The sequence below is a fragment of the Rhinoraja longicauda genome, chromosome 17 (assembly GCF_053455715.1).
Source record: "Rhinoraja longicauda isolate Sanriku21f chromosome 17, sRhiLon1.1, whole genome shotgun sequence".
In the NCBI taxonomy this organism is placed as follows: Eukaryota; Metazoa; Chordata; class Chondrichthyes; order Rajiformes; family Arhynchobatidae; genus Rhinoraja; species Rhinoraja longicauda.
Window position 1 is genome coordinate 44,243,634 of NC_135969.1, and position 14,828 is coordinate 44,258,461.

General features: G+C 52.3%; 1 protein-coding gene across 1 annotated transcript in view; it reads left to right on the forward strand.

Moving 5' to 3' along the window:
- dnah12 (dynein, axonemal, heavy chain 12) overlaps positions 1–14,828 on the forward strand; it is a 129,998-nt gene that overhangs the window by 109,340 nt on the left and 5,830 nt on the right. The window contains exons 60-69 of the mRNA XM_078413765.1: positions 892–1,032; positions 1,536–1,694; positions 2,924–3,068; positions 5,194–5,344; positions 6,950–7,203; positions 8,134–8,274; positions 8,709–8,846; positions 9,757–9,990; positions 13,133–13,321; positions 14,518–14,621. Of these exons, the coding sequence (XP_078269891.1) occupies positions 892–1,032; positions 1,536–1,694; positions 2,924–3,068; positions 5,194–5,344; positions 6,950–7,203; positions 8,134–8,274; positions 8,709–8,846; positions 9,757–9,990; positions 13,133–13,321; positions 14,518–14,621 (1,656 nt within the window). The remainder of the gene's footprint in view (positions 1–891; positions 1,033–1,535; positions 1,695–2,923; positions 3,069–5,193; positions 5,345–6,949; positions 7,204–8,133; positions 8,275–8,708; positions 8,847–9,756; positions 9,991–13,132; positions 13,322–14,517; positions 14,622–14,828) is intronic.

Here is a 14,828-nt window from a genome sequence, read left to right on the forward strand (position 1 = left end):
TGGGGTCTCACACCTCCATGGCCGCAGGAGCAGCTTGGTGTGAGCACCACACAGGGGGAGGGAATGGGGCGGTGGTGGTGCCTGTGTGGCACTAGGGTGGTTGGGGCAGCACGGTGGCTGTGATGGAATATATGCAGCATTCGTATATCTCTCTCTCTCCCTCCCCGAAGAAGAAGCTGAAACTCCCCTGGTGGCCGCGTGTATTCAATCATGGCTGATCTATCTCTCCCTCCTAACCCCATTCTCCTGCCTTCTCCCCATAACCTCTGATACCCGCACTAATCAAGAATCTATCTAACTCTGCCTTAAAAATATCCACTGACTTGGCCTCCACAGCCGACTGTGGCAAAGAATCCCACAGATTCACCACCCTCTGACTGAAGAAATTTATGACTAAAGAAATAAGATCACCCCTCATCCTCCTGCGCTCCAAGGCATAGAGTCCGAGCCCGCCCAACCTCTCCCTATAGCTCAGGCCTTCGAGTCCTGGCAACATCCTTGTAAATGTTCTCTGCTTATTCAGTGGCTCATAGGGTCGGCAACTGTCCCGTATTAGCCGGGACATCCCGTATTTTGGGCTAAATTGGTTTGTCCCGTACGGGACCCCCCTTGTCCCGTATTAGTAGGGTTGCCAACTTCCTTACTCCCAAATAAGGGACAAGGTGACATCACCGCCCCGTGCCCCGCATGACCTCACCCAGCCAGCGGCCACGTGCTCCCGCTCCACCAATGGCGGCCGCCTTTGGTGGAGCGGGAGCACGTGGCCACCGGCTGGGTGAGATCACGCGGGGCGATGACGTAACCTTGTCCCGTATTTGGGAGTGAGGAAGTTGCCGACCCTAGTGGCTCATGACCAAGTCTAATCATCTTCTCTCGTCTTCTCCTCGCCAGCAATAAGTCCAAGATCCTGGAGAAACGTCTCCGTTATCTGAACGACCACTTCACGTATAACCTGTACTCCAACGTTTGCCGCTCTCTGTTTGAGAAAGACAAGTTGCTCTTCTCCTTTCTGCTGTGCAGCAACCTGCTTTTGTAAGTATCTGTTATCACCAGCGGTTCCGTCCATGTACTGTTGCCCACCTTTGATTGATTATTTTATGGACAAGATTAATAACGAACGAGAAAGACATAAATTGCTGTTGGGACAGTGGCACAGCGGGTAGAGCCGCTGCCTCACAGCGCCAGAGTCCTGGCTCCCATCCTGACCTCGGGTGCTGTCTGTACGGAGTTTGCACGTTCTCCCCGAGTCCACACAGTCCGCACCGAGCAGCGATCGCCCGTGAAATGGTTCCATCCTCCACTCACAGCACAATTTACGGAGAGCCAATTAACCCACAAACCCGCACGTCTTTGGGATGTGGGAGCAAACGCACGCAGTCACTGGTGAACATGCAAACTGCGCACAGACAGCCCCCGCAGTCAAGATGGCAGCCGGGTCTCTGGCGCCGGGAGGCAGCGGCCCTACCCGCTGCACCCCCTCGTAGTTTTGCAGTCTGCACCAGCTGATTCATCTTTCACTTTTGTGTTTTGTCCAGGGCCAAGCAGGACATAAACTACCAGGAGTTCATGTTCCTGTTGACGGGGGGAGTGGGCTTGCAGAACAAGCTGAAGAATCCCGACCCGTCCTGGCTCCAGGACAGGAGCTGGGACGAGATTTGCCGTGCCAGCGACCTGCAAAGCTTGCACGGCCTGAGGTGAGCTGGTAGCCCCGTGATTCAACGGCACCTCACTGTCACAGGCACGAGGCTGGGACATGCTGGCCCGTCTGGGCAAGTTGGGCCGAAGGGCCTGTTTCCACCCTATATCACTCGATGCCTCTCGGACTATGTCGATAGGGGAGTGCACTGGGGGAGGGGGACCCCATTGAAACGCACTGAATAGTGAGCGGCCTGGATAGAGTGGATGTGCAGAGGATGTTTCCACTAGTGGGAGAGTCTAGGACCAGAGGGCACAGCCTCAGAATCAAAGGACGTTCCTTTAGGAAGGAGATGAGGAGAAATTTCTTTAGCCAGAGGGTGCTGAATCTGTGGGATTCTTTGCCACAGACGGCTGTGGAGGCCGTTAGTGGATATTTATAAGGCAGAGATAGATAGATTCTTGATTAGTACGGATGTCAGGGGTTACGGGGAGAAGGCAGGAGAATGGGGTTTGGAGGGAGAGATAAATCAGCCATGGTTGAATGTGTAGGAAAGAACTGCATTTGCTGGTTTAAATCGAAGATAGACACAAAATGCTGGAGTAACTCAGCGGGACAGGCAGCATCTCTGGTGAGAAGGAATTCGGAGTGAGATAGAATGGCGGAGTAGACTTGATGGGCCGAATGGCCTAATTCTACTCCAATCGCTTATGAACTTATGAATACATTCTTCGCATCCAATTTCGTGAGATCTTACAATACAGATAACCCTCATTATAACGGAGTGGGGGGGGGGGGGGGGAGGAGGAGTGGGGTGTCCATTACAGCTGACTGTTCGCTATCACAGAGTACGGGATTTGCTCCAAGTATCAGTGTAGTGCTGGTCCAATGTAACGTGGGCCCGCACTGTGGAATTATCTGTGGAATTCTCTGCCTCAGAAGGCAGTGGAGGCCGATTCTCTGGATGCTTTCAAGAGAGAGTTAGATAGAGCTCTTAAAGATAGCGGAGTCAGGGGATATGGGAAGAAGGCAGGAACAGGGTACTGGTTGTGGATGATCACAGTGAGTAGCGTTGCTGGCTCGAAGGGCCGAATGACCTCCTCCTGCACCTATTGTCTATTGCCTGCAGCCCAGTGGAAGATATCTGTGCACGACATTCCCTTTGTTCCGGGAGGTGGGTTTAATTCCTGTTCCCGTGCGTGGCACTGGATGTACAATGGTTTTGCATTTATACAACAGCGAGGATAGCAAGTAGGGAACGTTGAGTTTCCCGCCTTTTCTGAACAGGGATCACTTCTCCTCGTTTACTGGGGACTGGCACAAGATCTACGAGAGCAAGGAGCCATACAATCGGCCCTTGCCGAGCCCTTGGGATAAGAAGATCAACGAGCTGCAGAAGATGATCGTCCTGCGGACACTCAGGCCCGACAAGGTAAATAGCAGTGTCAGCGTTTGTGACAAAGTTGGAAACACTAACCTCTTTCCCTTTCCACAGATGCTGTTGGACAACGTGAGTTCTTCCAGCATTTCCTTTAGTTTAGTTTGGAGATACAGCGCGGAAACAGGCCCTTTCGGCCCACCGGGTCCGCGCCGACCAGCGATCCCCGCACACCAACACTATCCTACGCCCAATAGGGACAATTTTTACATTTATACCAAGCCAGTTAACTTACAAATCTGTACGTCTTTGGAGTGTGGGAGGAAACAGAAGATCTCGGGGAAAAAACCCACGCAGGTCACGGGGAGAACGTGCAAACTCTGTTCAGACAACGCCCGTAGTCGGGATGGAACCTGGGTCTCCGGCGCTGCATTCACTGTAAGGCAGCAACTCTACCGCTGCGCCATTATGCCACCCCATTTGGGAGATTTGGATATTTTTAAGGCAGAGATAGATAGATTCTTGACCAGTGCGGGTGTCAGGGGCTATAGGGAGAAGGCAGGAGAATGGGGTTAGGAGGGAGAGATAGATCAGCCATGATTGAATGGCGAAGACTCGATGGGCTGAATGGCCTAATTCTGCTCCTATCACTTATGATCTTATGAGTGCAAATTATTAATGAGTACTTTTGGCAATTTGCTACTATGTTTAGCTTAGTTTATTGTCACGTGTACCAAGCGAGGTACAGTGAAAAGCTTTATGTTGTGTGCTAACCAGTCAATGTAAAGACTGCGCATGATTGCAATCGAACCGCCCGCAGCTCGATCGTTGGTACATAGGATGCGTGGTATAGCTTTATACGGTTCAGTCTCCGTCTACCCCATGACAAGTGGGAGGAATTGTAAAGCTTGATCGCCACAGAGAAGATGGATCTCCGGTTGGGTACTGTCCTATCTTGCATTAAACGTTATTCCCTTTATCCTGTATCTGTGCACTGTGGACAAGCCTGATTGTAATCGTGTGTAGACATTATTATAGATAATCAGGTATAATGTTGCGTCAGGGTCGCCAACTGTCCCGTATTAGCCTGGACATCCCGTATTTTGGGCTAGATTAGTTTGTCCCGTAAGGAGGAGCCAGCGCTGCCCTCGCAGCTGCGGCTTGCTTGCAGTCCGTTGTCTTTTGTGTTGTTTTTGTCTTAATTGTAGTTTAGATATGATGTAGTGTTTGCGGTTGTGTGTTATATGGGGGGGGGTGGGAACTGCAAAGTTGTCTCTCCCGAACGGAGACCCAACCTTTGTTTTCTGTGTCGTGCCTCCGTTCCCGCTGCGGCCTACCACCGGCCATGCACTTGGAGCTGGCGGCCTCCGGCTGGGACCACCTGGGCTCTGGTTCGTAGAGCCCGCGGCCCAGACTCACCACCTGCGGCGCTGGCTGCCTTCGGATGCGACTCGTCTCCGGAGGCTCCGGCGCAGGCCGCGTGGACGTCGGAAGCCCGCAGGCCCCTGCGTGGGGGCTGACATCGGGAGCTCCGGCAGCGGCAGCGACAGCGTCTTCGCCCGCCCCGAATCGCGGGGCTTGGGTCGGCCCGCCGCGGACCTTTCACCGTCCGGCGCGGCGCTTCAATGTCGGGAGCCTCACTGTGATGGATGTTTCTTTTGTTTGGTGTTGGTTTATGATTGTATGTGTTATTGCATATTTTTATTGCTTATTCTTATTGGTCTTATTGTCTTATTGTTGGACTGCGGGTAATTTTTCATTTCACTGCACATTTATGTGTATGTCACAAATAAATTGACTATTGACGGGACCGCCCTTGTCCCGTATTAGTAGGGTTGCCAACTCCCTCACTCCCAAATAAGGGACAAAGATTAACGTCACCGCCCCGCGCCCCACGTGACCTCACCCAGCCAGCGGCCACGTGCTCCCAGGCCGAGGCTGTGTCATCACTTTGTCCCTTCTTTGGGAGTGAGATAGTTGGCAAGCCTACCATGTGTGGACTTTCCTTTGACTGGATAGCACGCAACAACAAGGCTTTTCACTCTTCCTCAGTGCACATGACGATAATAAACAAAAACAGAATTCAATCAACTAAATTCAAAGGAAAAAAATCAAAATTTAGCGACGATAAATGGCTTCTTCTGGCAGTGTTTCTAGATCGATACGCTCTGTCTTTCAGATCATTCCAGCGGTGGTAAACTTTGTGACGGAGAAATTGGGCAAGCGTTTTGTGGAGCCGCCTCCGTTTGATTTATCTAAAAGTTTTGGAGACTCCAACGCAATGATTCCTATTTTATTTATACTTTCCCCAGGGGCCGATCCAATGGCAAGTGAGTCGTCCTGCGGGCTTCACTGATAGATTAATAATAATAATAATAATAACTTGATACGCTGAGATTTAGAAGGATGAGAGGGGATCTTATCGAAACATATAAGATTATTAAGGGGTTGGACACGTTAGAGGCAGGAAACATGTTCCCAATGTTGGGGGAATCCATAAGCAGGGGCCACAGTTTAAGAATAGGGTAGGCCATTTAGAACTGAGATGAGGAAAAACCTTTTCAGTCAGAGAGTTGTGAATCTGTGGAATTCTCTGCCTCAGAAGGCAGTGGAGGCCAATTCTCTGGATGCTTTCAAGAGAGAGCTAGATAGAGCTCTTAAAGATAGCAGAGTCTGGGGGTATGGGGAGAAGGCAGGAATGGGGTACTGATTGAGAATGATCAGCCATAATCACATTGAATGGCGGTGCTGGCTCGAAGGGCCGAATGGCCTACTCCTGCACCTATTGTCTATTTATTTATACACTTTTCATGCAACTGAATGCAGCCCAAAGTGCTATCCACAAAAACAAACACATGTCTAAACATAGATACAATTTAAAGCAGTAACGACATAGGATGTTAATAGCAAACAAAGTACAGATTTATGTAAAAATGTAAATTGTGAAATTGTACAATTGAGAATATAAAACGAAGTAAAATCAGTTAAAAGCTAGATTAAAAAGATATGTTTTCAACTGCCGTTGAAAAATGTCAACTGACTGGGGGTCCCTCATGGCCCTGGGTGGGTGGGGTATTAAAAAAGGAACTGCAGTTGCCTTTGCCACTAGCACAGAAACAGGCCCTTCGGCCCTCCGAGTCCGCTCCGTCCAGTACACTAGCACTACCCTGCACACCCTCGGGATGATTTTACAACTTTTACCAATTAACCTACAAACCTGCACACGTCTTTGGGAGTGTGGGAGGAAACCGGAGCACCCGGAGAAAACCCACGCAGTAACTGGGAGAACGTGCAAACTCAGTACAGACAGCACCCGTGGTCGGGATCGAACCCGGGTCTCTGGCGCTGTGAGGCAGCAACTCTACCCGCTGCGCCACCGTGCTCCAGCACTCTGTGTCCATCATAGATTAGTAATGTGCCTTGTGTGTTTGTTCAACTTTTAACAAACAATGCAGTAGTTAGTAATAAAAGAAAGACACCGGGAACTGCAGATGCGGACATCTTGAGCAAATCACTGTGCAAAGTGCTGGAGTAACTCAGCAGGTCAGGTAGCATCCGTGAAGGAGTGAGCAAGAATGATAGATTACCTCTCCCAAAATAGATGGGGACCCTACTTCAGACTGCAGGAGCTGGGAGCCGTCTTTAGACTGATGGCATGGGGAGAGAAAGCTGTTAAAGAAAGGTTCACAAGTTCATGTTCACAAGTTATAGGACATTGTCCCGCCCCCTCTCCTGACATCAGTCTGAAGAAGGGTCTCGACCCGAAATGTCACCCATTCCTTCTCTCCTGAGATGCTGCCTGACCCTCTGAGTTACTCCAGCATCGTGTGTCCACCTTCGATTTAAACCAGCGTCTGCAGTTTTCTTTCCTACGTTGACTTGACGACCGTTTCTGGTTGGCAAGTGTATTGATATGTTGGTCCACATGGTTGCAGGTTTGCTGAAGCTGACCAACGACAAGAACATGGACGGCAGTCAGTTCCAGGCCATCTCGCTGGGCCAGGGCCAAGGGCCGATTGCGGGCAAGATGATCAAGGATGGGATGCTGGACGGCTCCTGGGTGTGCCTGCAGAACTGCCACCTGGCTGTGTCGTGGATGCCCACCCTGGAGAAGATCTGTGAGGAGTTCAGCGCTGAAACCTGTCACCCGGACTTCCGCCTCTGGCTCACCAGCTACCCGTCCCCCAAGGTGAGATACAGGAGCGCCCACGCGCCCCTGACCCGGCCCAACCCTTCCTGCATCCTCGTGACCGTAACGCGACACGGGCGATCCCTGCCTTACGATGCTTCCACTTGTGATACCGCGACGGTGCGCACGGCAGCGACCTGTAGCGAGCCACACCGCGCTCCTGGCCACGTGATCACGCGTATTCATATTTTCGGTTTGCGATGGGTTTCTTGGAACGGAACCCAACCCCGTCGTTAGCTGGGGAGCACCTGTGCAGAAACAGGAAGGGTCACACAAGTAACAAGCGAGTTTGGGTGCGGCACGGTGGCGCAGCAGTAGAGTTGCTGCCTCACAGCGCCAGAGACCCGGGATCCATCCCGACTACGGGCGCTGTCTGTGCGGAGTTTGTACCTTCTCCCCGTGACCTGCGTGGGTTCTCTCTGGGTGCTCCGGTTTCCTCCCACACTCCAAAGACGTACAGGTTAATTGGCTTAGTAAAAAATGTAAATTGGCCCTAGTGTGTGTAGGGTAGCGTTAGTGTGCGGGGATCGCTGGTCGGTGCGGACTCGGTGACCCGAGGGATATGGGGAGAAAGCAGGTACTGGGTACTGATTGTGGATGATCAGCCGTGATCACATAGAATGGCGATGCTGGCTCGAAGGGCCGAGTGGCCTACTCCTGCACCTATTGTCTATCGTCTAAAAAGCTGGAGTAACTCAGCGGGTCAGGCAGCATCTGTGGAGAACATGGATAGGTGACGTTTCACAGAGTGCTGGAGTAACTCAGCGGGTCAGGCAGCATCTCTGGAGAGAAGGAATGGGTGACGTTTTGGGTCGAGACTGTTCTTCACAGGTAGTAGAAACCTACTGCTCCTATTTTCTCTGTTTGTGCGCTGTATCAGAACTAAACTAAAGCCATGTTGTATTTGATTGCTTGCCTCTGTTGCTGCAGTTCCCAGTGACCATCTTACAGAACGGTGTGAAGATGACCAACGAGCCTCCCACGGGCCTGCGGTTGAACCTGCTGCAGTCCTACGTCACTGACCCCCTCTCCGACCCAACCTTCTTCAACAACTGCCCCGGCAAGGAACAGGTCAGGTCACATCTCATTCTGTGCAAACACCAGTCACCTTTAATCACCGCCTCCTTGCACCTTTGTGGCTACCCGTTACATTTACAATTCATTCACGTCGAGGGTTGCCAACTTCCTCACTTCCAAATAAGGGACAAAGGGTGACGTCACCGCCCCACGTGACTTCGCCCAGCCAGCGGCCACGTGCTCCCGCTCCACCAATGGCATAGCCATTGGTGGAGCGGGAGCACGTGGCCGCTAGCTGGGTGATGTCACGTGTGGCGTGGGGCGGTGACATAGCCCATTGTCCCTTCTTTGGGAGTGAGGAAGTTGGCAACCCTACTAATACGGGACAAGGGCGGTCCCGTACGGGACAAACTAATTTAGTCCAAAGTACGGGATGTCCCGGCTAATACGGGACGGATGCCAATCCCTGCTCACATTCTCTCTCTCAGGCCTGGGAGAAACTCCTCTACGGACTTTGCTTTTTCCACGCCATCGTGCAGGAGAGGAGGAAGTTTGGGCCTCTCGGCTGGAACATTGCCTACGGATTCAACGAGTCTGACCTACGGATCAGTGTGCGACAACTGCAGGTGAGCCGCAGACAGCACAGGTACACACAGAGTGCTGGAGTAACCCAGCGGGTCAGGCAGCATCTGTGGAGAACATGGATAGGTGACGTTTCACAGAGTGCTGGAGTAACCCAGCGGGTCAGGCAGCATCTGTGGAGAACATGGATAGGTGACGTTTCACAGAGTGCTGGAGTAACTCAGCGGGTCAGGCAGCATCTCTGGAGAACGTGGACCCGCTGAGTATTGTGTCTGTCTGTGGATAGGTGGCGTTTCAGGTTGGGCCATAAAAAGGTGTCAAATGAGGAGAGAGGAGGATTGGAAGGCAAAGCTGGAGGGCGTGATGTAGCTGGAAGGAGATGGAGGAGAGGGGAAAGATCGGGCGGATAACAGAGAAGTGACCGGTGACGTTTTGGGTGGTGATACGGATCCCGTGCAGCTAGAGGAGATTAGTTTAACTTGTGGCACAGTGCCGGAGTAACTCAGCAGGTCAGGCAGCATCTGTGGAGGGGATGGACGGACAATGCTTCGGGTCGGGGAACGGATCACGTGCAGGCAGAGGTCAGTTTAGCCCGGCGTTATGTTTGGCACTGAGGGTGCGGGCCGAAGGGCCAGCCCCTGTGCTGTGCTGCACACTGGGTAAAGGCCACACTGTCCTGGGAAGCAACTGTAGACGCTGGTGTAAACCAGCGACAGACACACAATGCTGGAGTGACTCAGCGGGACAGGCAGCATCTCTGGAGAGAAGGAATGGGTGACGTTTCAGACGTCTGAAGAAGGATCTCGACCGGAAAGGTCACCCGTTCCCTGTCTCCAAAGATGCTGCCTGCCTGTCCCTCTGAGCGATGGTCTGGTATGGAGTTGCTCCAGCATTGTGTGAAGATGACAGCCACGTGGTGACTGGGATGTGCACTCCTGTCTGTGTGATTCGCAGCTCTTCATCAATGAATATGAGAGTGTTCCGTTCGAGGCCATCACGTATCTAACGGGGGAATGTAACTACGGGGGCCGCGTGACCGACGACTGGGACCGGCGCCTGCTGATGACCACCCTGGCCGATTTCTACAACATTGACGTGATAGAAAACCCAAGATATATCTTCTCCCCCAGTGGGAACTACACCACCCCGCCCAGAGGCAACTACAACGACTACATTCACTTCATCAAGGTATGTACAAGTTTATTGCTCTTCACTCAACCTGGTCATAATCATGTAGGAAAATAACTGCAGATGCTGGTTCAAATCGAAGGTATCACAAAAAGCTGGAGTAATTCAGCGGGTCAGGCAGCATCTCAGGAGCGAAGGGAAGGGTGATGTTTCGGGTCCAGACCCATCTTCTGACCCGAAGAGGAAGGGTCTCGACCTGAAACGTCACCCATTCCTTCTCTCCAGAGATGCTGCCTGACCCGCTGAGTTGCTCCAGCTTTTTGGGATACCTTTGTTCATCATCACAATCACAATCAGACTTTATTAGCCAAGTGTGTTTTGCAACATTCGAGGAACTTCATTTGCCGTACAGTCACAACAATAAAAAGCACCAGCACACACAAAATACATTATAACGCGATCACCTTCAAGCGGAAGTGGCGGCGCCTAACGGCAGCGGCTCGCTAGCAGTCTGTTCGTCTTTTTTCCTTCTTTTCTTTGTTGTGTGTCGGTGTTGGGATGGTTTTTGTATTTTTTTTGGTTGTGTATGTGTGTGGGGGGTGGGGGAAACTTTTCTCTTCCTCACGGCGCGGGGTGCGGCTCGGCTGCGGGGCCTAACATCGCCCGGTGCGTCTCGGCCGCTGTACTTTACATCGCCCGGTGCGGCTCGGCCGCTGGACTTTACATCGCTGGTGCGGCTTGGCCGCTGGACTTAACAGTGCCCGGTGCAGCTCGGCCACGGGACTTAACATCGCTGGTGCGGCTCGGCTGCGGGACTTTACATCGCTGGTGCGGCTCGACCACGGGACTTTTCATCGCTGGTGCGGCTCGGCTGCGGGACTTAACATCGCTGGTGCGGCTCGACCACGGGACTTTACATCGCCCGGTGCGGCTCGGCTGCGGGACTTAACATCGCAAGGCTTGGTCGCGGGGCCTTTCATCGCCCGGTTCGGCCGCGGGACGTTTCAGCGCCTGGTGCGATTCGGCCGGGGGGACTTCCATCCCCTTGCGGGGACTGTGCGGGTCGGTCGGGGACGAGCTGTCTGTCCGTGGGCGTGGGGAAGAGAGTGGAAGTTTTGTTGCCTCCATCACAGTGAGGGGGTGTTTGGAGTCACTGTGATGGACGTTTGTGTTGGGGCTATGTGTCTTGTGTTCTTTTTTTTTTCTTCTATGACTGCTATGTAGTTTCGTTCGGTACTTCGGTACCGAACGACAAATAAAGCTCTGTTATACTGTTATCCACCTCAGTGACTCCTCTGCATTCCTCACTGTGATGGAAGGGGGAAAAAAGGTCAGTCTCTCCCTCTTTTTTCTTCCCCCGCGGTCGGGGGCTCTAACCTTCCGTTGCCGGGACAATCTTGGATCCTGCATAAGTCAGTGGATATATTTAAGGCAGAGATAGACAGATTCTTGATCAGTACGGGTGTCTGGGGTTATGGGGTGAAGGCAGGAGAATGGGGTGAGGAGGGAGAGATACAAACAACAAGATACAAAGAACGTATTAGCCAAGTATGTAAAAACATACAAGGAATTTGATTTGCCATTCAATCATACCAAAAAATTCATACGCGACTACATAACAATCAACATAAACATCCACCACAGTCCAACCATCCGCAGTCGGGGCGGTCGAAGCCCCCCGCGTCCGTACGGTCAGAGCCCCCGCGTGGGGACGGTGGGAGCCCCCGCGTGGGGACGGTGGGAGCCCCCGCGTGGGGACGGTGGGAGCCCCCGCGTGGGGACGGTGGGAGCCCCCGCGTGGGGACGGTGGGAGCCCCCGCGTGGGGACGGTGGGAGCCCCCGCGTGGGGACGGTGGGAGCCCCCGCGTCCGTATGGTCGGAGCCCCCGCGTGGGGACGGTGGGAGCCCCCCGCATCAGGACGGTGGGAGCCCCCGCGTGTGGACGGTCGGAGCCCCCCGCATCAGAACGGTCGGAGCCCCCGCGTGGGGACGGTCGGAGCCCCCCGCATCAGGACGGTCGGAGCCCCCGCGTGGGGACGGTCGGAGCCCCCGCGTGGGGGCGGTCGGAGCCCCCGCGTGGGGACGGTCGGAGCCCCCGCGTGGGGACGGTGGGAGCCCCCGCGTGGGGACAGTCGGAGCCCCCGTGTCCGTACGGTCCAAGCCCCCGCGGTTGGAGCTCCCGAAGTCGCTCCTTAACCAAGGGACCACGAAATAGATCAGCCATGATCGAATAGCAGAGTTGAGTTGAGTTGATGGGCCGAATGGCCTAAATTCTGCTCCCAGAGACCCCCGGTTCCATCCTGATCAGCCATGATTGAATGGCGGAGTAGACGATGGGCCAAATTACATCAATTCTGCTCCTATCACTTGTGAACTTATGTAAAATCATTGAAGTTTATACATTAGGATGTTTTTTCAAATGCAAGTTAAGCTGAGTCACCCATATCCGTGTGATGCAATTAATTACAAACTTAACCAGCGTAGACAAGAATACGATGCAGAAACAATGTTCCCCATGTCGGGGGAGTCCAGAACCAGGGTCACAGTTTAAGAATAAGGGGTCGGCCATTTAGGAATGAGATGAGGAAAAACTGTTGTGAGTTGTGAATCTGTGGAATTCTCTGCCACCGAAGGCAGTGGAGGCCATTTCACTGGATGTTTTCAAGAGAGTTAGATTTAGCTCTTAGGGCTAACGGGATCAAGGGGTATGGGGAGAAGGCAGGAACAGGGTACTAATTCTGGATGATCAGCCATGATCATATTCAATGGCGGTGCTGGCTCGAAGGGCCGAATGGCCTACTCTGGCACCTGTTTATGTTTCTATGTTTCTAACTCTAATACTCCATCTTGAAATTAATACTTTTCAAAATCAAGTCACGTATTTTTTTGGGAGACACAAGAAACTGCAGATGCCGGAATCACACAGAGTGCTGGAGCATCTCAGGGGGTCAGGCAGCATCTGTGGAGGGAATGGGCGGGCAACGTTTGGAGTCGTGACCCTTCTCTTTGCCAGCTGTTAAACATTGGACTATCTTATGATTCACAATTGTAGGCCAGCCATTATCAACACACAAACCTGCTCAATTACTCCAGCACTTTGTCAGGTTTTTTTTTGTTGCAGACCAGCATCTGCAGTTCCTCGGGTCCACTAGTTGAAACTGGATCTCTGCCTCTTGCTTCACGCCTGTTGTTGTCTCCACAGAAACTGCCTTCTACGCAGCACCCGGAGGTCTTTGGAATGCATGAAAATGTAGACATTTCAAAAGATCTGCACCAAACCAAGATAATGTTTGATTCGCTGCTGCTAACCCAGGGAGGCTCCGGTCAGGGTGGTTCATCAGGCTCCAGCGATCACATGCTGGACAACATCGCCTCGGACATCCTCAGCAAGGTAGGTCACGCACACTGACCAAGGTAGATCACGCACACTGACCAAGGTAGATCACGCACACACTGACCAAGGTAGATCACACACACTGACCAAGGTAGGTCACACACACTGACCAAGGTAGATCACACACACACTGACCAAAGTAGGTCACACACACTGACCAAGGTAGGTCACGCACACTGACCAAGGTAGATCACACACACTGACCAAGGTAGATCACGCACACTGACCAAGGTAGATCACACACACTGACCAAGGTAGATCACACACACACTGACCAAGGTAGATCACACACACTGACCAAGGTAGGTCACACACACACTGACCAAAGTAGGTCACACACACTGACCAAGGTAGATCACGCACACTGACCAAGGTAGATCACACACACTGACCAAGGTAGATCACACACACTGACCAAGGTAGATGGAACACATTGACCAAGGTAGATCACACACACACTGACCAAGGTAGGTTACGCACACTGACCAAGGTAGGTCACCCACACTGACCAAGGTAGGTCACGCACACTGACCAAGGTAGATCACGCACACTGACCAAGGTAGATGGAACACATTGACTAAGGTAGATCACACACACACTGACCAAGGTAGGTTACGCACACTGACCAAGGTAGGTCACACACACTGACCAAGGTAGATGGAACACATTGACCAAGGTAGATCACACACACACTGACCAAGGTAGGTTACGCACACTGACCAAGGTAGGTCACACACACTGACCAAGGTAGATGGCTGGGTGAGGTCACCTTGTCCCTTATTTGGGAGTGAGATAGTTGGCAACCCCTACAGTAACCCCACTTTAATCCGCCCCACATTTCCAGCTACAGTATTTACCCCCACATTCTACCCTCTAAGCCACCCACTATGAACAATACGCAGAAGCCAATTAACCTACACACCCACACGTCTTTGGGATGAGGGAGGAAACCGGAGCACCCGGAGGAAACCCATGCAGGTCACGGGGAGAAGGTGCAAACTCCGTACAGACAGCGCCCGTGGTCAGGGTCTCTGGCGCTGTGAGGCAGCAACTCTACCGCTGCGCCACCCTATGACATGTATAGCACAGCCCTTGTTCAAATGACTTTACATTTCGTTCTGCAAGTCTGGCGTCTATATAATCTGGCTCCTTCCTTTAGTTGTAACACCAGGCTTGTGACTATTTGTCTGCAGCTGCCACCGGATTTTGATATTGACCAGGCTCTGATATGGTACCCGGTGAAATATGAAGAGAGCATGAACACAGTGCTGGTGCAGGAGATGGAGAGGTTCAACAAGTACGTACACTGGCAACTTACATCCAAAAAATAAACTATCAAATGAAAATCAAATTTAAATTAAATCAAATTGCCCAGCAAGTGTAAATCAGGACTAGAAATAATGATCAGTCTGAAGAAGGGTCTCGACCCGAAACGTCACCCATTCCCTCTCTCCAGAGATGCTGCCTGTCCCACTGAGTTACCCCAGCATTCTGTGAAACGTCA